The sequence below is a fragment of the Equus przewalskii genome, chromosome 2 (genome assembly GCF_037783145.1).
Source record: "Equus przewalskii isolate Varuska chromosome 2, EquPr2, whole genome shotgun sequence".
Taxonomy (NCBI): domain Eukaryota; kingdom Metazoa; phylum Chordata; class Mammalia; order Perissodactyla; family Equidae; genus Equus; species Equus przewalskii.
This window is the reverse complement of record NC_091832.1, coordinates 33,565,825-33,588,275: the sequence shown is the minus strand read 5'-3', so window position 1 is coordinate 33,588,275 and position 22,451 is coordinate 33,565,825. Positions and strand designations below refer to the sequence as shown.

The window sequence follows — 22,451 nt, the reverse complement described above, 5'->3', positions numbered from 1 at the left end:
CACTGCTCGTGCCCGCTGACCCTGAATGTTGCCCGACCTGTGGAGCACACCATCTTCCCACCACCCACACTCTTGGAGGTCACTTGGTCTGGCCTGGCTGGGCCCAAGCCTCTGGGCTCATTCCTGACCTGGAGGACTCCCCAGATGACCCTTCTGAAGCCAAGGAAAGCTTGGGCGTGGGCCCTGTGAGACCCAGGGGCAGTAAGACTCCTGGGTCCCCATCAGAGCAGACCCAGATTCTAGAGCTTGTGGCTTAACAAATCCTGAAAGAGGGAGATGTGTCCCCACACCCAGGGACAACTGTGTCTTTCCCAGTTCACTAGAACCCCTCCCTAGTAAGAGTCCCCACTGGAGGGTCCCAGGGGGAGATGGAAAATGCCCCATCCATATGCAGCATATGGTGGACTCACAGAAGGGTGAGGGCCGCCGGTTCACGGGTTAAGAAAGCCCAAGTGGAACCTTAGATCCACCTCCTACCAGCCCTGTGACCTTGGGCAAGTCCCTTAACTGAGTCTGGGCTGTCCTGAGGATTAAATGAGATAATGAAAGCAAAACACCAGGTGTTGGGGAACAGAAGAGGAGTTCACAAACAGGAGCCTTATCTAGTTAATCCTCAGAGAGCCAAGAGGCTGCCCTTTGGCCAGAAGGAGCTTTTTATCTGCAATTCCCACAGACCCAGGACTGCTCTGGAAGGTTCCCCCACCCTCCAAGAGTGCCCTCCCTGCTCCAGTCCAGGCAGAGGCGCTACCAGCTGCTGAAGCAGTGACTGGTCTCCCAGCTCAGGCGCAGCGGCCTGGCCCACGACCTTGGAAGAACCTGGAAGAAAGCTTCACCAAGCGACAGTACTTTTCCACTGCCCTGCTCGGCCACCTCAGCTGGCTTTCTGCTGTGCAGACAGAAGGCAAAGTGCGCCAGGCCGGCCCCATAAGGAACCCACCCAAAATCACCCTCAGAGATGGGGGTAGAGACATGCTGTGGGTGGGGGGCAGCCGGAATCCTAGAAAGAAGTGAGGGGGGTCCCGAATACGCCAAGGGGAGCTTGGAGACCACTAGTGAGACCTGAGAAATTTGCATTGGCAAAGCCCCCTGGTGCTTTCCTGGACATTCCAGCAGATTCCTACCCCTTAACCGCTCCCTTCACCCCCACCCCTCCAATAATAATGATTAAACCCGTTCTACCGCGCCTGTGCTGGGTCCCCGGCGAGAAGCAGCGCTGGCCTGCGCGGGGGGAGGAGAGAGAGGAGGGCGAGGGGAGGGGACAAGAGAGCTAGCGGTTCCGCCCGGTGATGTAGGCAGCCGGGGGAGGTGGAGCCGCGACGCCTGAAGGAGTCCCCACCGCAATCGCCCTCTCGGTCTACCCACCCGAGCAGCCAGTCGCCAGCCCCAGCTCCGGTGACCTCCCTACCGCCGCAATTTGGGCGGCGGGGACCGCGAGATCCCCCCTGTTTGGGCCTGGGGGGCGCCTCCACCACACCCAGCCCCTGCCTCTCCTTGCTTCCCGGACGGCTGGAGCGACTCCCGGGGGAAGCTGTTCCCGGACGCTCGGCCGCCGCCCGGGCATCTCGGCTGCCAGCCCGGCTGGGCACCGGGCATCTGCGAAGCTAGCCTTGCCTGGCACTGGGCATCTCCGGGCACCGACTGTCTCTGGCGCCGCACAGCTTCTCGCCACCGCGGGGCCGCGGACCTCTGCGCGCCCTCCCCTCCCCCGGCCTCCCGGCAGGACGCCCGTGAGCTCCGCGCGCCCCCAGCCCCTCTGGCCGCCGTCGCCGCTGCAGCCGCGATGCTGCCCTGGAGACGTAACAAATTTGTGCTGGTGGAGGACGAGGCCAAGTGCAAGGCGAAGAGCTTGAGTCCGGGGCTCACCTACACGTCGCTGCTCTCCAGCTTCCTGCGCTCCTGCCCGGACCTGCTGCCCGACTGGCCGCTGGAGCGCCTGGGCCGCGTGTTCCGCAGCCGGCGCCAGAAAGTGGAGCTCAACAAGGAGGACCCGACCTACACCGTGTGGTACCTGGGCAACGCCGTCACCCTGCACGCCAAGGGCGACGGCTGCACCGACGACGCCGTGGGCAAGATCTGGGCGCGCTGCGGGCCGGGCGGGGGCACCAAGATGAAGCTGACGCTGGGGCCGCACGGCATCCGCATGCAGCCGTGTGAGCGCAGCGCCTCGGGGGGCTCGGGGGGCCGCAGGCCGGCGCACGCCTACCTGCTGCCGCGCATCACCTACTGCACCGCGGACGGGCGCCACCCGCGCGTCTTCGCCTGGGTCTACCGCCACCAGGCGCGCCACAAGGCCGTGGTGCTGCGCTGCCACGCCGTGCTGCTGGCGCGGGCGCACAAGGCGCGCGCCCTGGCCCGTCTGCTCCGCCAGACCGCGCTGGCGGCCTTCAGCGACTTCAAGCGCCTGCAGCGCCAGAGCGACGCGCGCCACGTGCGCCAGCAGCACCTCCGTGCCGGGGGCGCCGCCGCCTCAGTGCCCCGCGCCCCGCTGCGCCGGCTGCTCAACGCCAAGTGCGCGTACCGGCCACCGGCCTCCGAACGCGGCCGTGGGGCGCCGCGCCTCAGCAGCATCCAGGAGGAGGACGAGGAGGAGGACGAGGACGTGGAGGAGCGCGAGGAAGCAGCCCCCCAGCTCGAGCGGCCCGAGGTGCTCAGCCTGGCCCGGGAGCTGAGGACGTGCAGCCTGCGGGGCGCCCCGGCGCCCCCGCCGCCCGCGCAGCCCCGCCGCTGGAAGGCCGGCCCCAGGGAGCGGGCGGGCCAGGCGCGCTGAGAGCCGAGGGGCAGGACTCGCGGCCCCAGACCCCGCCGGCCTGATTTACAGCCTCTAACCCGGGCCCTGCCCCCTTCTGCTCTCCCCCTGACCCTCCAGTCCTTGCCTCCCTTGTGGTCTCCGTTGTTGCCCGCCTCGCGCCTCATCCTGGCTCAGGGTGACGCCTGATATGCCCTTGATTATTGGGGGACGAGTAGTCGGGGAGCAGCAGTATTCGGCGTTCACCTCTCCCCCATCCGGAGTTTCTGGGCTCCCTCCGTTGCGGAATTGCCCCCTACACGTTACACCAAGCCTGTCTGCCCATAGACTATCCCCTCCCTCCCAAAGCAATCTCTCAAGAGAAGGAGGGAGAAGTTTCCAGAAATCCAGGAGGGTAACCTTGGGCCTTGGCCAGGTGGCGGCAGTGGCTCTCTGCCCTTGACCAGTCTAGCCTTCCTCCCTGGGATGAGACCAACCCTGGGGAGGCATTCTTGTAGGGGAAGAATAGTGGAGACTGGAGGCCAGGCACAAGGTGGGAATTGAGTCTGCAGCCACCATATACCCAAGGAAGAATTCTCAGGCCCTGTGTCTGGCCTCTCTACCCCTTGGAGGACTTCTGGGACTTCACTGCTCTGCTCTGGAGAGGGCTAGGATGGTCCTACCCACCCAAACAACAGGTTAGGCCAGGTTAACAGCTCTCTGCACCAAGCAACTGCCCAAGTCTGTGCCCTGGCACCGGGTACGCCCACAGGACTCCTCACCCACCCCATCTCTGCAGACAGATGTGTATGGTTCCCCACTAGGTGCCCCACAACCAGGACCAAGACGGGGCCTCCTAAGGAGGTAAGAGAACCAACCCATGGCAGGCACTTGAGGACACTGACTACCCAGAAAGTGGACCCAGGAAGGGTGCCCCCAAGTCAAGGCTTGTCAGAGCAGAAGGGTCCTTACAGCAGCTAGATTCTCATAGCAGGAAGGAGGGTGTGGTAACCCAGCAGAGGGACTGGGTCCCTGCCCAAGTCTCTCTCCACAAGGCCACGAAAAGCCCGAAGATCTGTGTTGCCAACTGATCATTGTAAATAAAGTGGACCTGCTTTTTCAGCCTTGTCACCACTCCTTTGTTGTATTTGATGCCAAACCTACTGAGGGTGAAATACATCATCAGAATCCTAAAGGGCAGGAGAAGACCCCAGGAAGTAGCCCCCTGTAGCAGCTGGAGCCTACTCTCAGGATGGGGGGTGGGGCAGGGCTGCTGCCAGGAAGCTGTTCCCTTCATGTCAGGGGAGGAGACGGTAGCAGGTGCCTTGTCTGAAAATCACATGTGCCAAGTCTTGGAAGGATGTCAGCTGTCTGTCTCGGCCTCCCAAAATGTCTGTCCGCCTGGGCACTCAGTTGCACGTGTCTCTGGGACATTTGGCAGGGAGCAGGCACTGGGCTGGGGGCTTCTCGTCAGCCACGTATCTTTGAGAAGGTTCACGTGCATGTCAAAGCATGCAGTGTACACCGTGTCTGCTCGGGGATGAGAAAGGAGGCAGGTTGTAAAGAGAGAGGTGGGCAACCCACTTTTCTTTCAGAGGAGCTGGAGAAATCCGTGCAGACCTTTGTGACAATGTAATCTTCTTTATCCCTGTGCTGAGCTGGGCACTGATCCCAGAGTTATCCAGAGCCCAGAAGAGTGGCCTCTGCAATTGCCAGCGATCAGGATTGTTCTGTTTCCTGGAGCTGCTGGAACAGAGGGTACCACTGCCACTTCACACTGGCGGAACCCAGGCAGGGTCAGGGGATTGTGAAGGGGAAAGCTGGGGTTGACTCCACCTGTTTGGAGGGGAGGCTGGGGAGGGGGGTCAAGGACCCACTGGGCAAGGATGCCCTGCATGTCCATTGCTTCTCTCTTCTGCATGCCAGGGTTTTTGCTGGTGTTTGTCTCATGTGCAGAAAGAGAAGAGGAAATGGGAAGATGTCAGACCTGGGAGAGGGGGATGGGCTGCAAGGCAGCGTCTGGTGTTTGAGACAGCCCGAGCCAGCAGCAAGGTCACGAGCACACCCTCTTTGATCAGAGTCACGCAGCAGATATTGCCTAGGCTCCTGCCTTGGGACAGGCACTGAGCTAGGCCCGGGGTCCAGGAGTCCCTCCTGCGTGGCTTTTACGTTCTCGAGTGAGATTCTTATATTTAAAGGAACAGTTGCTGTATAATAATTCACAGGCATGCTCCCAGACTCGGTCCCTGTTCCTCCACTTTTCTCTGGCAGCCTCCCAAAACAGACACAGACACAGACACAGACACACACACACGCACACACACACACAGCTGCCTCCTTCTTTCCCTCACTCAGGCTGTGCTCTCTATACCTGAAGTTAGAAGACCAGTGTGAGAGGACTATCTCTACTTCCTTACCTGCTGTGTGATGTTGGGCAACTCACTCAGCATCTCTGAGCCTCGCATTTATCAAGAGTAAAATAGGGATCATAGCTACCTCTCAGGTTGATTGTAAGAATTAAATAGAATCATGGCAGTGAAAATGCTTTGGTGAATAATAAAATGCCCAGCACATGTGAAGAACAGCCAGTTTACCCACGGGGCCCTCCTCTTTAGACTTTTGTGTGCCTTCCCCCCCACTCCACTCTCTCTGGTAGCAATGATTATAAGTCGTTTTACTGGCCACATCTCCATTTTCAGTGTATGTGGTGGAGGAAGGACCTGATCCAACTTCTCTCCTCCGGTCGGTTGAAGATGAGATAAGCCACAGGTGAGCCAGCACAGTGCCAACAGCTGCCAGGCCCCAGAGGCGGGGGTTTGAGGCACCTCCAGCCACCAGACCCCAGGCAGCATTGCTCCCCAAGGGAGGGAGGGTCCTGGGAAACCACACCCACCTCCATCCCTCTCCCTGATCTTGGGCACGGGATGGAAAGGAGCCCTGAACCGCGGGTCAAGTGGTCTTGTGTCCCTGTGTCTCGGCTCCTGGGTTCAGATTCCCCACCTGTAAAATGAAGATGGGGGGAGGCGGGACCAGTGGTTTTCAAACCAGGTCCTTCCAAGTCCTAGATTCCCCGGGGGTGCCCCAGGAGCTGCAGCAGGGAGTGATGAGGAGATGCAATGGGGAGCCCCCCCCCCCCCCCCGCCGCTTGCTTTAACTGGAGCAGCTCATCTGTTTTCTCTTTGGGGGTTCTGGGATCACATTTGAATAATGGGATCCTACAGATTTTTCTTTTTTAAGTCACTGGGTGACATGCCCTCTAAACTTGCCTTCCAGCCCTGATGCTGTATGTGTCTAAGGTCCACTGGGCTGACTAGGATGGAGCAGTCACGTTGGCGTGTGTACACATGGCACTGGAGGGCTTTTCGAGGACAACCGGCAGCCAAGGCCAATGTGGGAAGTGTGTCTCAGCTAGACCAGCCACTCAGGAGCTGAGACTCTTCCCAGGACCTCTGGGGCCTTGCTTCCGGCTCTCCTGATCCTCCTCCAGAGGGGCTGGGCTGTGACTGATGTGACTTGTGCCACAGCACATAGCTCAAGGATGAGGTCAGCTGGCCCACCCACCAATGGCGTCCTGGCTCCCATTCCCCTCTTCCACACGCACCTGCTCCCGTTCCCCCAACATTGCCATGTGCTCCCACCTCTAGGCTTGTACCCATGCTATTCTCATGGCCTAGAATGTCCTTCCCTTTGGCTACACATTTTCACATCCTACCCGCTCCTCAAGACCCACCTCAAATTCCACCTCTTTGAAACTTTCCTTAATGCATACCCTGCCTCCACTCCTGCCAAATCTGGGGGTGATCCCTCCTCTCAAAGTCACATAGGACATAGCCAGTGCTTTCCTCATGGTCCTCACTGTGTTACACCTGGGAGTACTGTTTTTATGTAAGTGTCTTTTCTCTCGTGCTGATCCATCTCCAGTTCCCCGCCCCCTTCAGCACCTTGACTTGTAGGGCAGAGCGTCGCTGCTCAATAATAATTTGTTGAATGAATACATGAATGAATGAGCCAGATGGAAGAGCCATCATGGGATAGGAAACCAAGTGGGTGGAGAAGCATTTCCTCTGCCAAGCTTCTGCCTCGAGATGCTGAAGGAGAGCTATCCTCAGACGCCCTGTTCAGACAGATGGCTATTCTTGGGGAGAAAATCAGCCAGGGGAGGAAACCGAAGCCTGTGTCCATGGGGTCTGCTCCGAGCTCCAAAACGCCAGGCCAGGGACTTCTCACCCCCTAGACTAGTCCAGGTACAGCACGATGCTGCCAGTCACAATACAGGGCAGCTCCTGGTGGTGACCAGCTGCCCTCCAGGCACGCTGGCTGGGTGGCGGGAGGACCATCCACACAGCTGTGGTCTCTAATTTAACACACAGCTGGCGGAACCTGGGCTTGGGCATCAGACAGACTTGCCGGTCCCAGCACTGCTGCTTGATGGCTGTGTAACTTGGGGCAGATTTCCGAAGGCTTTTGGAGCCTTGTTTTCCATCTGTAAAAACAGGGTCAGGTGAGTCTGGATCCTCTGTGATTGGTGGGAGAATGAAGTAAGGCGCTGCATTGGGTGATTGACTTAGCACAGTGCACCGTGCGCCCAGTAAGTGGTAGCTGCTGCTCTTATGTTTATTATTATTATTTCGGCTGGCGCTCTCTGCCTGACAGCTCTGGGATGAGCAGATCAGGTGTCTGGTCTCTGAGACACTAAATGTGTTGCTTGTTCATGCCCCGGGGTGCTACCTGCCTGAAGTCCCAGTGATCTCTAAATCATGGTGGAAGATTCAACCACAGCTTGTCTTATTTTCATCTCTAGTTGTTCAACCAAAAAAAGCCTAATCAGCTTAACACTAAGTCAGATCCAGTATCTTCTGCTTTTTGTATATCCTTTTCACCTTAGCACCTAGCACAATACCAGGCACGCAATAAGCATTCAGAGGTGAATGCATGCGTGCACACGTGTATGCATGAATGAATAAGTGATTGACTGCTGCCGGCGGCAATGTTAGCACCCAGCCTTCCAAGCCAAGGTCTTACGGAAAGCTGGGATGCCATTCTTTTGTGACTGGTCAGCTTCCCCCCATCCCTGTTTGCCCTTAGCTACAGGTTATGAACAAGAGGAAGATGCTGCTGGCTTAGGGACCAGCCAATCCCCAGTATAGGACAGCTGGAAAGGATTGAGGGGACCGACATGGCAAGTCCCTGAGCCAGAACTGTCCTCTGTCTCTCTCTGCTCCACTGCCTGCCTATCCACAGAGCACACACGAGTTTGTCGACTGATCCAGAATAATGAACTGTATCACCACTCACCTTCAGAGTGGGAAGGAGGTTGGGCAGGCAAGGCGTTGAAACTGGAGTGCAAGCCACCAGACAGGAGACCTCAGCTGAGAGGCCCAGCAGTGCTGCCTGCTGGGAGCCCTTGACAAAGAGGCTAAAGGAAATGGAAAGCTCAGGAAGATCTCGTTTTTCCCTGCCCCGCATCCACCTGTTCCCCATTTATAGTGGAGACTGCTTCTTTGCCTTCCTCGGCATACAACTAAACTCTCTGATTCTCCCTGGCACTGAGTTGTGGTCATGTGACTGAGTTCTGGCCAATAGAATTGCTGAGTGTCACTCCCAGGGCTGGGCTGTACAAAATATAACTTTGCTTTATTTTCCTGCCTATGTCCTGGAGGTCATCACCCAGGGTGTTCTGGAAGCAACAGGTTGAGGATGACAGAGCCTCCACCAGCCTGGGTCCTTGAATGACCACAGGAAGTAGAGCCCCACCCCTGCCATCAATGGAAGCAGGAAATAAAATTTTATTGTGTTAGCCACTGACATGCTGGGGTTGTTTGTTGCAGCACATGGCTTACCTCGACTAACACACTCTTCTTGTGACCCACTGCCCTGATGTTCCTGGTGAAACCACTATGTCCCATTCTTGGTCCCTGGGGTCCTCCTCTGGAGCCCACGTGATCCAGGCCTGATCAATCAGACTATCCCATCTCCTTAGCCATGCAGAAAGGTTTCAGGATGGGCATGTGACTTGATCAGAGCCAGTGGAACTTAGTTCTGGGACTTTTGTTGAAACTGTTGTGAAGAGAAACACTCACTTTCTGCTAGAGTTGCTGAGAGATGGGGAGTATGTCTGGTGTTGCTTGCAGCCATCTTGCCATCATGAGGAGAGAGAGCCTGAGAGGTCAACACAGTGAAAAGCAGAACAGGACATGGAGAAAGTAAGACCAGGTCCCATGATATTGCTTGAGCCCTGGATCCCACCAGGCCTGCCCAGGTCTGCCCCTGGAGTTTTCAGTTCCTTGAGCCTGTAAGTGGTCCTTTTTGCTTGGGCCAGTGTGAGTTGGGCCTTCTATCCCTTGCGTCTGTGAGAGCCCTGGCCCTGCTATCACTGTTCTCATCAAGTCCCCAGCTCTGGAAAAGGGGGATCATTGAAAGGCTTCAAGTCTGTCACATCACCCAACTGTAGGACATTCAGCTAATTCCTGGGATCCAGAGGTCCCCAGGCCCCTTCCCTCTCTGGGTCCACCTGGTCTTCCGTCCTGGCTGCTCCTCACACACCTTCCCAGTCTCCTTTCCTGTTCGTAGCTCCTGTCCTTCTGTGCCTTCGATTGGCGTGTGGCTCTGATCCCGACTCCACACGCCTCTTCAGGTCAGTCTAACCCAAGCCCCTGGCCTTGGTTCCAGGGCTGGACCATGAGAGTGATCGGGGCAGCCCAGGCTCAAGGTGGTCAGCCCAGATCACGAATCCACCTGGTCCCCTCAGCTGCGATGGGAAGTGGGCTCCCCAGATGTGAGTTTGGCCTACTAAACCAATCTCTTAGGGGACCTTCGATGGGGAGGGGGCACTTCTGAGATGGAGCGTGGGCTGAGCAGGCTGACCTCGGAGTCAAAGGCCTGGAACTGCCTTTTATTCACTGTGCGACCTGGGCGAGTCAATGAAGTGCTCTGAATCTCCATTTTCTCTGTAATGTGGAGGCAATACTCCCAGACATTTCTGCCTCAGAGGATTATTCTAAGGGGCCATTCAAATGGGATGGAATGAGAGAAGACTGTGAAAAGTATCAAGTACCAGGCAAGAGCCAGGGGCAGGGCGCTTCCTTATTGGCTCTAAGACAAGAAAGCTGGAGTGAGGCAGCTCGACAGCGTCCGGGCTGAAGGGCTGTTATGTGGAGGAAGGGGCCCAGCGCAGAGGAAGTGAGCACAGACTGCAGCGAGGGATGTTTAAAACAGACATCTGCAGGGATTTCCTGAAGGGAAGAAGGGCACGACCGGGGGACAGCTTGTGGAGCTCAAACAATAAGCTGCTCTCCAAACACACACACTGCCCCCCAGGGTGGACGTGAAGGATGGGTGCTACAGCCCCGTCTGCGGTCAGAGGGATGGTCGGGGAGGCCCGGGGAGACCCCTGCAGCCCGAGCTGCCTCGGAAGCTTTAAAGCAGGAACGGGAAAGAGCAGGCTGGAGCATCTGCTCCTCGTGTCGTAATCGTACCTGTGATCTCGTCTCCCACAGGCCCCGGACAGCTCCAGGGTGTCTCCTGCCGCTGAAGCTGGCCTCACATGTGATCGTTCAGCAGCCTTTGAAACAGGGGCGCGGGTGCAGGGAGCAGAGAGGGACATTCTGAGAGGATGAAAGTGGACACTGCCTGCTCCTCTTCCTCTCTACCGCCCTCCGTCTCCAAAGCACAGAAGACGCAGGGACTTGCTTCACGTCATCACCTCTCCCCAGATTCCATTGCTAACCAGGCCCAGACAGCAAGATGGGCCCGGGAAGCCCCCTGTTGTCTTTAGGGGCAGCGCACACGGGGATGACTGACCATCGGGTTATGCACTGCCCACGGGGCAGCACGTATTGTCAGTGGCCAGGAGACGTCTGCACGAATGTATCTTCTCGCTGTTTGACTCCTTAGAGATGCATTAAATCCTTCCAAGATTATGAAAGGAATATGTTTTTATTTGAAACGAGTGAAACCACAAAGATATAAGAAAAATTAGTACTCTCCCCTAGTCCCTCTCTGTTTCCCCGTCCCTGCACCCTCGGCACACACACTCCTAGCTAACTAATGTCACCACCTGCCTCCTTCCTGTGAACATCAACAAACTCACACACATACACACAGAGATTTTGTCATCTGGTTTTCACAAAAATGGAGTCATTCTCTAACACATTCTGCAACGGGCTTTGTTCTCACTTGAATCATGCGCTTCCCTCCAGCTCAGTGGATTGAAGTCTAACTCATTCTTCTTTTAATAGCTGCAGATGTGTTTAACCATCCCCTGTGAATGTATGTTTGGGTTGTCTCCTGTTTTTAAAAGCATCTAATAAATGCCTGCTGTATGCAGATCTCCAGACCATGCCTCCTGGAAGAAGGAGCAGATGTGGGCTGAGGGGATCCCCGTGTGGGCTGAAGAGCAGCAGGACCAAGAGGAGTTTACACCAGTTCCTGGCTCTGGGATATCTCAGCTGGAAGGGCCCTTAGAACTTGTGGTCCAACCCTCTGGTTTACAGATGAGAAAGGAGATTTGTCCAAGGTCACACAACTTGCTACTGGAAAATCTGGGGCCGTAATTTAGGTCTTCTGACTCTCAGACCAATGTCCATCCTCTGTACAAAAGCTATTAAAGTAAAAATAGAAATAGGTCCAAGAAAGATGTATTTAAACTCAAAGATACCCAAAATTTAGGGGTCAAGTAAGGAGATGGGATGTACTCAGAGCCCACAGAGAGTTAGTGACAAAAGGAAGGGGCTCCTTTTTGTACTCCTCCCCCTGTCCCTCTCACCAGTCAGATTTGCCCAAACACCCCAAGCTCAGTTCTGCCTCAGGGCCTTTGCACTTGCCATTGCCAGTGCAGGGACCACACTTCCCTCGGATTTTTACATGGCTACCTCCTTCTCACACGCTCAGTTCAAATCTCAATTCAAATGTCACCTCTTCAGAGAGGCCCTGCTTGTTTCCACCCTCCCCACAACTCAAACTAATATTGACCTGTGCAGCCATTGTCTCTCCCATTACCCTCTCGCTGTCTTCACAGTGCTTGTCATCATACGAAGTGACCTTGGTCAAGTGTTTGTTTACTTGTTCATTAGCATCTCCACATTAGAACAGAAGCTCCATGAGGCAGCCGCCTGGGCTGCTGAAGATGGTCCCTGGCACAGAGTAGGTGCTTAGGAAAGATTTGACTTGATAGAGACAAGTCTCCTGACAGCTGGGCCAGTGATGCTCCTTCCACACCAAGAGGTGTCTCTACTACATCCGGGCTACAGAGGCTGGTGGCCCTGGCTCCTGGACAGTGCTGGCCGCCAGCTTCTGAGGAGGTTGGAGAGGAGGTGGGGCTCCTGCAAGGACAAAAAGGATTAAAAGGCGACAAGTCAGGATAATGTTCTTGCTTCAGCTTCAAAGCCAGGACCAGAACCCCTCTCTGAATCCTCTCCCAAACCTTCAGGTCACCACCTCTCTCTGCTGCCTCCACTTTCCTCTCTGCTTGGTCCCTGACCCCCTCGCCCCCCGATGTGTATTTCCAGCTGGAGACTGGAGTGGTCCCTCTGCATCTCCCCTCCTCACCCCGAGCTGCAGCTCCTTGTGTCCTGACTGCCCGTTCTCCTGCCCACAGGCATTCCCAGTGCCTGCCCAGGGAGGCGACAACGGGGGAGGAGGACCTAGAGACCTCCTCCTCTGGGAGTGTGATGTGGGGCACTGTCCGGGAGTTCTCCATCACCAGAACCCTGGGCAACCTTGGCCAAATCTCTTTACCTCTCTGGGCTATGTCTCCTCCTCTTGAAAATGAGGCACAAGAAGGCTACAGAAGCTGGACAGCCCTACAGCTCGGGCGCTCCAAAGTTGCTACCTAAGAATCGTGTTTGTCCCCCAAAATTGGATAAGTGGGACCAGGATCCCTTCTACGTTTTACGTGAAAAAAAAAATCAGGTTCTGGGTGGGGAAATGGACTGGTGTAGGCTTCCCTGTGCGTGAGGACAGCACAGGATCTACATGACATGAACACGATGGCCTCTTGTCCAGAGGAAAAAGCCCCTTCGCTGGAATGGAATCAGGGGCCTCATGCTGAAGGGGATCAGGCATCCTGGATTTGGGACAGGGAAGAGGGCTGCTGGCCTCCAGCAGGGTGGGTTTACCGACTGTGGCCCTGGAAGGCTCAGGCACAGCCTCCTTTCTCAGCCATGCCCAACCCTTGCCTGCCGTGGGCTTCCCAGCAGGCAGAGGAGAGACTGACCATCTACCTAGCGCTGACCATCCCCTAGGGATTGGGCTGCAGGCCAGGGGTCCATACCCCACATCCACCCAACTTTCTTTTGATAAATATTGAGTGCCTACTGCATGCCGGGCACTGTCCTAGGTGCTGAGGAGACGATGGAGAACAAAACACACAACAATCTTTGCCCTGTGTGGCCTAGAGCATGTTTCTCACCCTTTCTGATCCTCGGTTTCCTCGCTTGTAAAACATGGATAATAAGGTACTAACCTCTGTAGTAGATTGTTCAGTAAGGGCCTCCGATGAATTATCTCTCCCTGCACCCACTCTCTTGTTTAGTCCCAACTCTCACTGACCCTGGGCACGGCCATGTGACATCCTTTGGTAATGGGACGTCAGCAAGCATGACTCAAGCAAAAGCTTGAAAACTCCTGCTCACTGGGGCTTTGTGCCATGATGAGGAAGGAGCCCAGGCTGGCTCGCTGCAGACACGTGGCCCCATCAACAGTCAGCGCCAGCCACCAGACACATGAGTGAGGCCACCTTAGACCGTTCAGCCCTAGTGTGCTCCTGGATGATTGCACATGAGCGACCCCAGGCAAGAGCAGCGAAAGAACCACCCAGGTGAGCGCAGTCCAAGTTGCTGGCCTACAGAATCACGAGCAAATAAAATGGTTGTTCTTTTAAAGCACTCAGTTTTAAGGTGGTTTGTAATACAGCAATAATCGATACAACCACCTCAAGGGGTGTTTCTGAGGATTGAATGAGAAAATGCAAGGGAAGCAATTAAAATCTTGTTTAGCACAAAATAATAGCTCAGTAAGAAGTAGTTATTATTATTATCATATTATTTGGAGCCAAGTTTCTAGGTTTTGGGAACCCTCTCTGTTGACCTCTCTAGCTATTCGCATAGAGTGAATTGACACTGGAGAAATCTCTGAAGTCGCCCTAAGTCTACCTGGTGGCCGCACACTGGGACTTAAAGGCTGCCCTCAGTGGACTTTAGCCTGCCTTCTCTTGAATAGGGGAAGAAGGCACTTTCAGACAGAGACCAGATGGCCGCAACAGGGAGGTTGGGTTACAAGGTTAAGTAACCAAGATTGGTAACCAATGATGGCCTCTTGGGTCTTTGCTGGGGCCCCAGGGTTTGCCCCGAACTGTACGTTAGTGGCTTCTTCCCTCCCTTGCACATTTGTTTTCTCGAACCTCTCCTGTGGGCCAGGCATTGGTCTATGCCCAGGATCCAAGATAGACATCTATGTCGTTCCAGACAGACAGACAGCAAACCCATAACTAATGTCATCAGATAGCAGTAAGTGCTCTGAAAGAAAGTGACAGAGTGATGGAGGGAGGCAGTCAGGACAGGCTCCCAAAGGAGATGGCACTTGAAGACCCCAGGGAAGAGACATCCAGGAAGAGAGAGCGGCCGTGCAAAGATCCCGTGATGCGAACAACCTTGTCATGTCTGATGAGGCTGGTGGGGGATGGGAGACCACCAGGGCATGAGGCCAGAGAGGTGGGCTGGGCAGCTTAACCATGGTGAAGACTTTGGGCTCTATTCTAAGTAGTGGAAACTTCCGGAATATCTGTGTTTTCAAAAGCTCACTCAGGCCACTTTTTAAAGAGTGGAATTGGGAGAGGAAGTAAGAGAGGAAGGAGGAGAACCAGTTAGAGGTCCAGCTGGGGACCAGTGGTGCCTTGGAATGTAGTGGTGATGACAGGGAGGGGTGGCTGCATTCAAAAGGCAGAGCCAGAGCTGATAGAGCGAATAGGGGCATGAGGGAACACCGGGCACAGAGGGTCCCTTCTAGGTTTCTGGCCTGAGTAACTGGGTGACTGGTCATACCTTTAACTGAGGTGGGGACAGGTTGGGGGTTGGGTGAGGAGAGAAGCAGAGGTTCGGTTTTAGATCTCCTCAGCTTAAGATGCGAACAGACCTCCAGATGGAGAGACCACGTGGGCAGCGGGATATGCAAGACTGTCTCCAGGAACTGGCACACAAGCTTCAGGGTGATGATTCTAAATGGCATTTCAAGCCATAATTATTCTAGATGAAATCACCTGGGAGAGGAGAGCAGCGAAGGTAGACAGAGGCAAAGAGACCACCGTGCTTGGTGGCTGAGCAGAGAAGGCAGGAGCTAAGGATGGAGATGGCAGAGAAGCAGGAAGAACCAGGAAAATGTGGTCTCCCTGAGCATGGAGGCTGGGGCAGGGGGGCATGTGTCCTAGTCTGCATACCTGACCCCATAGCTGGTGTGGCAAAGGGGCCCTCTGAAGCCCCCCAATCTAGCCCCAGAGCCCTCCCGAGGGAGAGCAGAAGGCCCCTCTCTGTAAAGAACCAGGGCTTGCTATGGGAATGGCCCAGCCTCAACTGAGCTGCCCAAGCACAGGAAGAAAATGCAGCTGCCTGTTTCTGTCATGTGTTCTGAACCTGCCGTCCTCTCCTTAATGGCATTTAGGGTCATAAAAATCTTGGGTCAAATCTTGGTTCTGCTGCTCTCCCCAGCATCCTCCTTTGCAGGCCCCAGAACAAGCCCACAAACTCGTGACATTTTAAAGATTTACCACAAGGGCCAGCCCGGTGGTGTAGTGGTTAAGTTCGTGTGCTCTGCTTCGGCGGCCCAGGATTCATGGGTTCGGGTCTTGGGCACAGACCTACACACTGCTCATCAACCATGCCGTGGCAGCGTCCCACGTACAAAATAGAGAAGGGCTGGCATAGGTGTTAGCTCAGCGACAATCTTAAGCAAAAAGAGGAAGACTGGCAGCAGATGTTAGCTCAGGGTCGATCTTCCTCACACACACACACACACAAAAGATTTACTACTCCTTATACCTGTAGGGAAATAAAGTGTGGTGGGAGGGTGGACAACATCTCTGAGCCATTGTTCAAGCTGTTCTGTCTTCTTGGAATGCCCTTCCCTGCCCAACTCACCAGTGAACTTCTCATGCTTCAACATCCAGCTGCAGTGTCCCCTCCTCTCTGGGGCTTTTCCTGCTGTCCCCTCCCCAGGCAGACAGAGTCCTGCTACCTCCTCACCCTGTGTCCTTGTAGCCATGACCTGTGAAGAGACTGGAACCCTGCAGAGATACTTCGTAGCTCACCTTGGTCAGAGATGCATGGAGGGTAACGACAGAGGGAGCATTTTTGGGTCCTGCTCCCCTGCTGCCTCCCCCACAAGCCAGCCTCGACCCACCCAGGAACCCCGGGAAGGGCATGGGATCTCATGATCTCAGAGGTGGGAACTCAGCCCTTTGGACTCCCCTGGGCCATGTTAAAAATTAATCTGTAGGTGCCTGTGCTATCCTGAGTAGGCCACTCTGCAGAAAATTCCAGAAGAACTTGTCCCTCCCCCACCAGCCCACCCCCACTCCCCTGTTCCTGGGCTCTGAGAACGGGAAGCACTGACCTGGGAGCTTCCCCTGGGGTATTTAGAGCATGGGGGCCCTGAGCTAGGAAGGATAGTGACTCAAGGAAGCAGTAGACGGGAGAGGAGGATGTGGCTCAGCCAAGCAGGTCCCCAAAGTCCCAAGGTTTATAACAATTATAACATCAACAACCATAGTAATAGCAGTTAACGTTTATTGAATGCTCACCATGCGTTAGGACTTGGGCTAAGTGCCTCATATGCACTATTTCACGTAAACCTCACAACCCCCCTGTGAGGGAGGTGCTATTGTCATCCCCATTGTACAGACGAGGAAAATGAGGCTCAGAGAGAAGTTAAGGAATGATCAAGGTCGTACTTGGCCCCAGATGTTTTAGCAGTGAACTCTTTTTCCAAATAAAATTCTTCATCTCATCAAACAGAAAAGAGCAGTCCTTTTTAGTGCATGTGTCTTTTTTGGTTCAAAATTATAAATTTATTCTAAAGTCAGTCACTGAGAACGATGAGGCGGTTGTAATTTTTAAAAATCTGGAGTTCGAGGTCACAGCTGATATTTCAATTTATAACAGCTTTGCATGAATGGGCAATAACAAGAAAATCCTCACTCTCCTCGATAAGTAGCTACAAACGTAACTGTTTATGAACAGTTCACCTGCAATATCAGAATACTCTCTAATTCTGATTCAGAAATTTAAAAGAGGCATAATAGACACATTTAGTTTTAAGGATGAATGAATCATCTAAAAGCTGCTCACATTCCTAGTAAAGACATTTTGGAGCTATCCAAAATGTACCACAAGCAGTAAAATGCACATTAGACAAAAGGTCACCAGTTGTTGCAAAATTGTATTATGTGGAAGTTACTAAATAGAAACCTATCTAGGTATTTCTCACAGGAGGGAATTTAATACAGGGAAGTGAGGCTTACAAAATCATCAGGAGGGCTGGAATAGTGGAAGTCCGGGGCCTCCTTGGTTTCAAGGTCACACTGCAGTAGCTGCCGAGGTCACTACTACCTCCACTGCTCCTGCCCAACTGTCCTGCACCCATGAAGCTGGTGACTGGACGCTGGAACACAGAGTCCAGCTACACGGTCACACTGCTCAGAACTTGCTCACCAACTACTGATGTCACAGGGAGATAGCTGAGTCCCACATGAGGCTTCCACATGGCATGTGGGCGAATCTCAATGGCAGAAACTGCATCTCATCCAGACCCTAGCTACAAGGGAGTCCTGAAAAAGTAGTTGCTAGTCATTTAGCCTCTGCAGTAGAGGGCAGACCATAGGAGGGGTCAGAATGGATATCAAGTGCCAATGGACAATATCCAGCCCGCTCTGGTGGTAGGCACACACTTTAACATGTAGTGGCCGAGATTTGCCTGGCATTTAGCTAAGCATGCTAAACAGTGGTGCAATAGCATATGCTTGCTTGCATAATTTTATATAAGCAGAAATTTGAGAAATTCAAAGGGGAAAAAAGATGCTTATCAATGACGTATTTAAAAGAAGTTAAGATGCACCAGGCTTTAGGGCCCTCACTGTGGCTGTTCCCTCTGCCAGGAACTCCCTTCCCTAGACATCTGTGAGATACCTGCCCATGCCCTCACCTGCTTCAAGGTTTTGCTTCTCAATAAGGCTCACCTGGACGACCACCTGATTCACTACCACGACCCGCCTCTCCCACCTAGGGCATTGTCTGCTCCTCCCACCCTGCCATAGTACTTATCACCTTCTCACGTACTATATAACATACACACATATTATGATCGTGTTTATTACCTTTCTCCCCTGCTAGAAGGTAAGCTCCATGAGGGCAGGGATCTTTGTCTGTTCGCTGACGCATCTCAAGAGCCTAGGACAGTGCTGGGCACATAGTCGTTAATAAATGTGTGTTGAATTATTGAGCGTATACACAAAGAAGGCAGGAGAAATTGGATTCCAAGGTCTATAGAAAAACGAGCTAACTGTACCCCAATAAACCAGCTTGTTCCTCTCCAATGTGTTAACATTCTTATATGAAAAATTGGGGGATGTTTTGTTCTTCATTATAATTTTTTAGAGTTAAACATATGCGTTAGAAATCTTTCTCAGACCTTGCCCTGGGAGTGCCACCGAAAACCAACTTGGTAGTAGAGTGGCAGTGGACAGAAGGAAGTGAGAATATGCCAAGGTGTTGTCTTGCTGGGAAGGAAAATATCAATGTTGATAAGCTTTAGAAATGGACAAGAGAAATTAACATAAATGAATCGTAATAATTATGGATAACCACTGGCAAAGAAAAAGTTTATAGTAACTTTCAAACTGGCAGGAAAAAAAGTATGGATTTAATGAAAGTCAGAAAAAGAGAGGAGAAAAAGAAGTAAAAGTAAAATATGAAGTATTGATCAGGGTTCCATTGCAAATGACAGAGTTCACCCAGTAGATTTAAAAGAAACAGATTAACTAAGGTGATCAGATTGGTTTTAGACTCATTAGAAGCGCTGTGAAGCAGACTCTACTCCAGGAATAACTCTCGAATCTCCTTGCAAAACTAGCCTGGCAGGGGAGCTCCTGCCACCACTGCTCGCTCAAGAACCTCGCTGCTCAAGTTGCTCAGGAAAACTGCCAAGGTAGGAAGTAGCTGACATGCCTGTCAGCACCAAGAAGGTGGGAACTGACCTGGCACTAGGATTTCCACCGCAGCAGCCTCAAAAGAACTGAAATACCCCCACACACCTGCCGATATATTCAGAAGAGCCCAGTGGCCACCTCCTCTCAGGGCTCAATTCTACCTTCCATTTCTGGTTGACTTGCATCTTCCTGGCGGAGGCCACATGACATATGGAAATCCTAGCTGCAAGAGAGCCTGGAAATGTCTTCTCTAGCCTTCTAGCCTCTATGGTAGAAGAAGCCATTATGGAAGGAGGTTTGGAGGGGTGCTGAGCAGAGTCGATCTTCAGTATCTGCCACAGTCCACTCCATAGTTCCTCAGCATCCATTTCCACTCTACTTCCCATTCTTAAGCTTCCATAAAATGACCACAACATGCTACCATTCAACCTAATGCAAATGTATCTCAGTCAAACAAGCGCATCCTTGGGGCTGGCCCCGTGGCTGAGTGGTTAAGTTCGCGCGCTCCGCTGCAGGCGGCCCAGGGTTTCATTGGTTCGAATCCTGGGCGCGGACATGGCACTGCTCATCAAACCACGCTGAGGCAGAGTCCCACGTGCCACAACTAGAAGGACCCACAACGAAGAATATACAACTATGTACCGGGGGGCTTTGGGGAGAAAAAAAAGGAAAAAATAAAAAAAAAAAAAAACAAAAAAAAACACAAGCGCATCCTTATCCTTTCCTCAGAAAAAAATCCAAAGCCCCAGCAGTTCCTGCATCCCAGCTCCCACTCCAGGGAGCCTGGGTGATAGTCACGTCTTCTCTAGTCACAATCCCATCTTGATATTCTATAATCTATGCACTGAATTGTAAAGTTTACCACCAACAAACCACCCTTTACAAAATGGTAGAGGAGGAAAGAGGGACAATTAGCATTATCAATAAATATATGTATGACATAGAAAGGAAGAAAGAATTTATGGATAAGTATTATAATTTGTATTTCTGCCATAGGTCATGAGGCATTTATAACATCCTTCCTCTACTGTCCTGTCCATTTTCCCTTTGTCTTCATCACTCAAGCTTCATTCAGGAGGAAGCTGAGCCCATGGTTGTCCTGATCATACTGGGTAGCTGCCATCTTCCATTAACTTTTACCACTGGCCATGGAAAGAGAAGGCACCCCAGAGGATTTCATGAAATCCAGAGACACACTTCTCCCCTTTCCCAATGTGTGGCAGCCACAGTATTTCTCCCTTGACAACCGGGATCATTCGCTCCAGTCAACACAGAACCACCTGCATGCCTTTATATTCCCTGTTCATCCAGGGCATGAGGAGCCTGAAATGGCCAGATGTGGGTCTCAATTTCCAAATCAGTAGGACCTCTGTGGTGTGCCCTGGTAGACACACTCTTCCTTTGCAGACTAAGACCTCTAAACTAGCAGAATTAAGGGAAGGGTAGCAAAAATTTTGTAAGTTATCCAGCCCAAGATTTCTAGATCTATGGAATCTGGAAAAGAGAGTAAGATCATCTCGCATTGGTTGCTGATTCAGAACATATGCTAACTTTAGGCCAGCACTTCAGATTCATACAAGGCTGTCTTCTAGCTGACACTAACCGAGCCCCAGCAGACCATGTCACCAACCCATAAAGCCAGATGATTCTGGTGATAAGAGTATGTGACAAGACCAGTGAATCTCATACTCACCTGCCAATTTCTATACTTCTTTTGCTGAAAAATGAGGTCTCTGGTCAGAATCGATGCTATCTGGACTACTGTGCTCTGGACTACTACAATGCTATTTGCAAATTAGACATTCAGTAAATCCACTAATATTGTTGCTGGCAGAAGCATGGCCAGCAAAGAATGCAAACCCAAAGCTAGAATAAATGAGGGCAAATCTATGCTGCCTCTATAATGAAAGGAATCCAGTGTAACCAACCTGCCACCAGAGGGCAGGCTGGTCCTCTCCAGATCAGGTACCATATTGAAAATACAGAGCCACGGCTGTTGACAGTTGGGCACTGAGCTGTGGTGAGGAGACTAAAGCAGAGACTGCTAATAGCCATTCAATATCCACCGTCCTCTTCTTCTTTAGTAAAATAACTCTGATGTTATTCAGGTCATCAATGTACCCAGCCAAAAGAAAGATATTCCCAGCTTCCTTTGCTACTAGGTGAGCCCACACAACTAAGTTCTGGCTAATGAATTGTAAGTGGAGGTGTACCCTTTTTATCCTCCCACCATCCTTCCTTCCTGCTGCTTGGAACGCGTTTGCAAAGGCTAAAGCTCCTGGATCATAAGATGAACTTGAATATAGAAGCTACAACTAAGAAGGCAGAAACTGAGGCTCTGATGACTGTAGAGTCCTAGACTAAAAGAGAGATAAAATTATATCTTATTTAAATCACTATTATTTGGAGTTTTCTATAATATAAGCCAAACTGAATTGTAACTGATATATATAGTAAATAATATGAAAGGGAAAAATCTAAAATATAGCAATAATTACAATAAGTATAAATGGATTGAAGTATCTCATCAAAAGACAGAGACTCTCAGAAGACTTTTTTTTAAGCTAATAATATGTCATTTATAGCAGACTCGCTTACAACAAAGGACTAAAAGATTGAAAGCAAGGCAAGGGTTCCTGTCTCAGGGTCCGTGGACCCCCGCTGAGTCATTGGATAGAATTCAGGGACTCCATGAACTTGGAGGGGAAAAGTACACCTTTATTTTCTCTAACCTCTAACTCAAATTTAGCATTCCTATCACTTATATACGTAGACAGCAAATCACAGAAATATTATCAGTACCTGTGACCTTGTTGCCAATAAAACTCACAAATATTTTCACATCACTTTATTGCAGTATCCCAAAATCTCTTTTACTCCTATCACAATTTCAAAATCACAGTTGTTATTAGGCCTACTGTTAGATCTTGTTATTTAATGCATTAACAAAAGTATATATAATATAATATCACAACTATTTTAACTATTCTGATAACTATTTCAACACAATTGGTTTGCTTTGTAATTCCATGCATTTAAAAACATATTTTGAAAAGGCTTCATAGGCCTCACCAGGCTGCCAAAGGGGTCTATGGAACAATAAAGGTTAAGAACTCCTAAACTAAAGGGGATTTCCAAGATATTAACATTAATATCAGAAAAAAAGAGATAAGATTTTTTTAAAAATCATGAGAAACAAAAAGGGACGTTACATATGAATAAAATAAACAATAAATCAAAAGGATATAATAATCACAAATAGATATGCACCAAACAATATAGCTTCAAAAAAATATAAAGCAACAACTGATACAAATCCATGGAAAATATATAAAATGAATAGTTGTAGTTAGAGATTTTAAAACCTCCCAGAAACTAAGTCAATTAGACACAAATAAGAAAGGTATAGTTTTTTGAAGAGCATGATTGATAAGTCCCATACATCATATGGAACTTTATCCTCGACAAACCTGAAATACACAAATTTTCTAGTACCTATGGAACAGTCACAAAGATCAACCATGTGCTAAGTCA

At 51.6% G+C, this 22,451-nt stretch overlaps 1 protein-coding gene and 1 long non-coding RNA gene across 2 annotated transcripts; one reads left to right on the top strand and one right to left on the bottom strand.

Moving 5' to 3' along the window:
* The first annotated feature begins 1,307 nt into the window (after positions 1 to 1,307).
* FAM43B (family with sequence similarity 43 member B) lies at positions 1,308 to 3,847 on the top strand. The gene has a single exon (XM_070600440.1). The coding sequence runs from the start codon at positions 1,781 to 1,783 to the stop codon at positions 2,765 to 2,767; it is 987 nt and encodes a 328-aa protein (XP_070456541.1). The 5' UTR covers positions 1,308 to 1,780; the 3' UTR covers positions 2,768 to 3,847.
* Positions 3,848 to 10,641: 6,794 nt separating this feature from the next.
* On the bottom strand, positions 10,642 to 16,134 carry LOC139078757 (uncharacterized). The gene is made up of 2 exons (XR_011531804.1): positions 15,853 to 16,134; positions 10,642 to 12,045 (listed from the first exon to the last, which is right to left on the bottom strand). It is a non-coding gene; the product is annotated as an uncharacterized lncRNA (long non-coding RNA).
* Between the last annotated feature and the right edge of the window lie 6,317 nt (positions 16,135 to 22,451).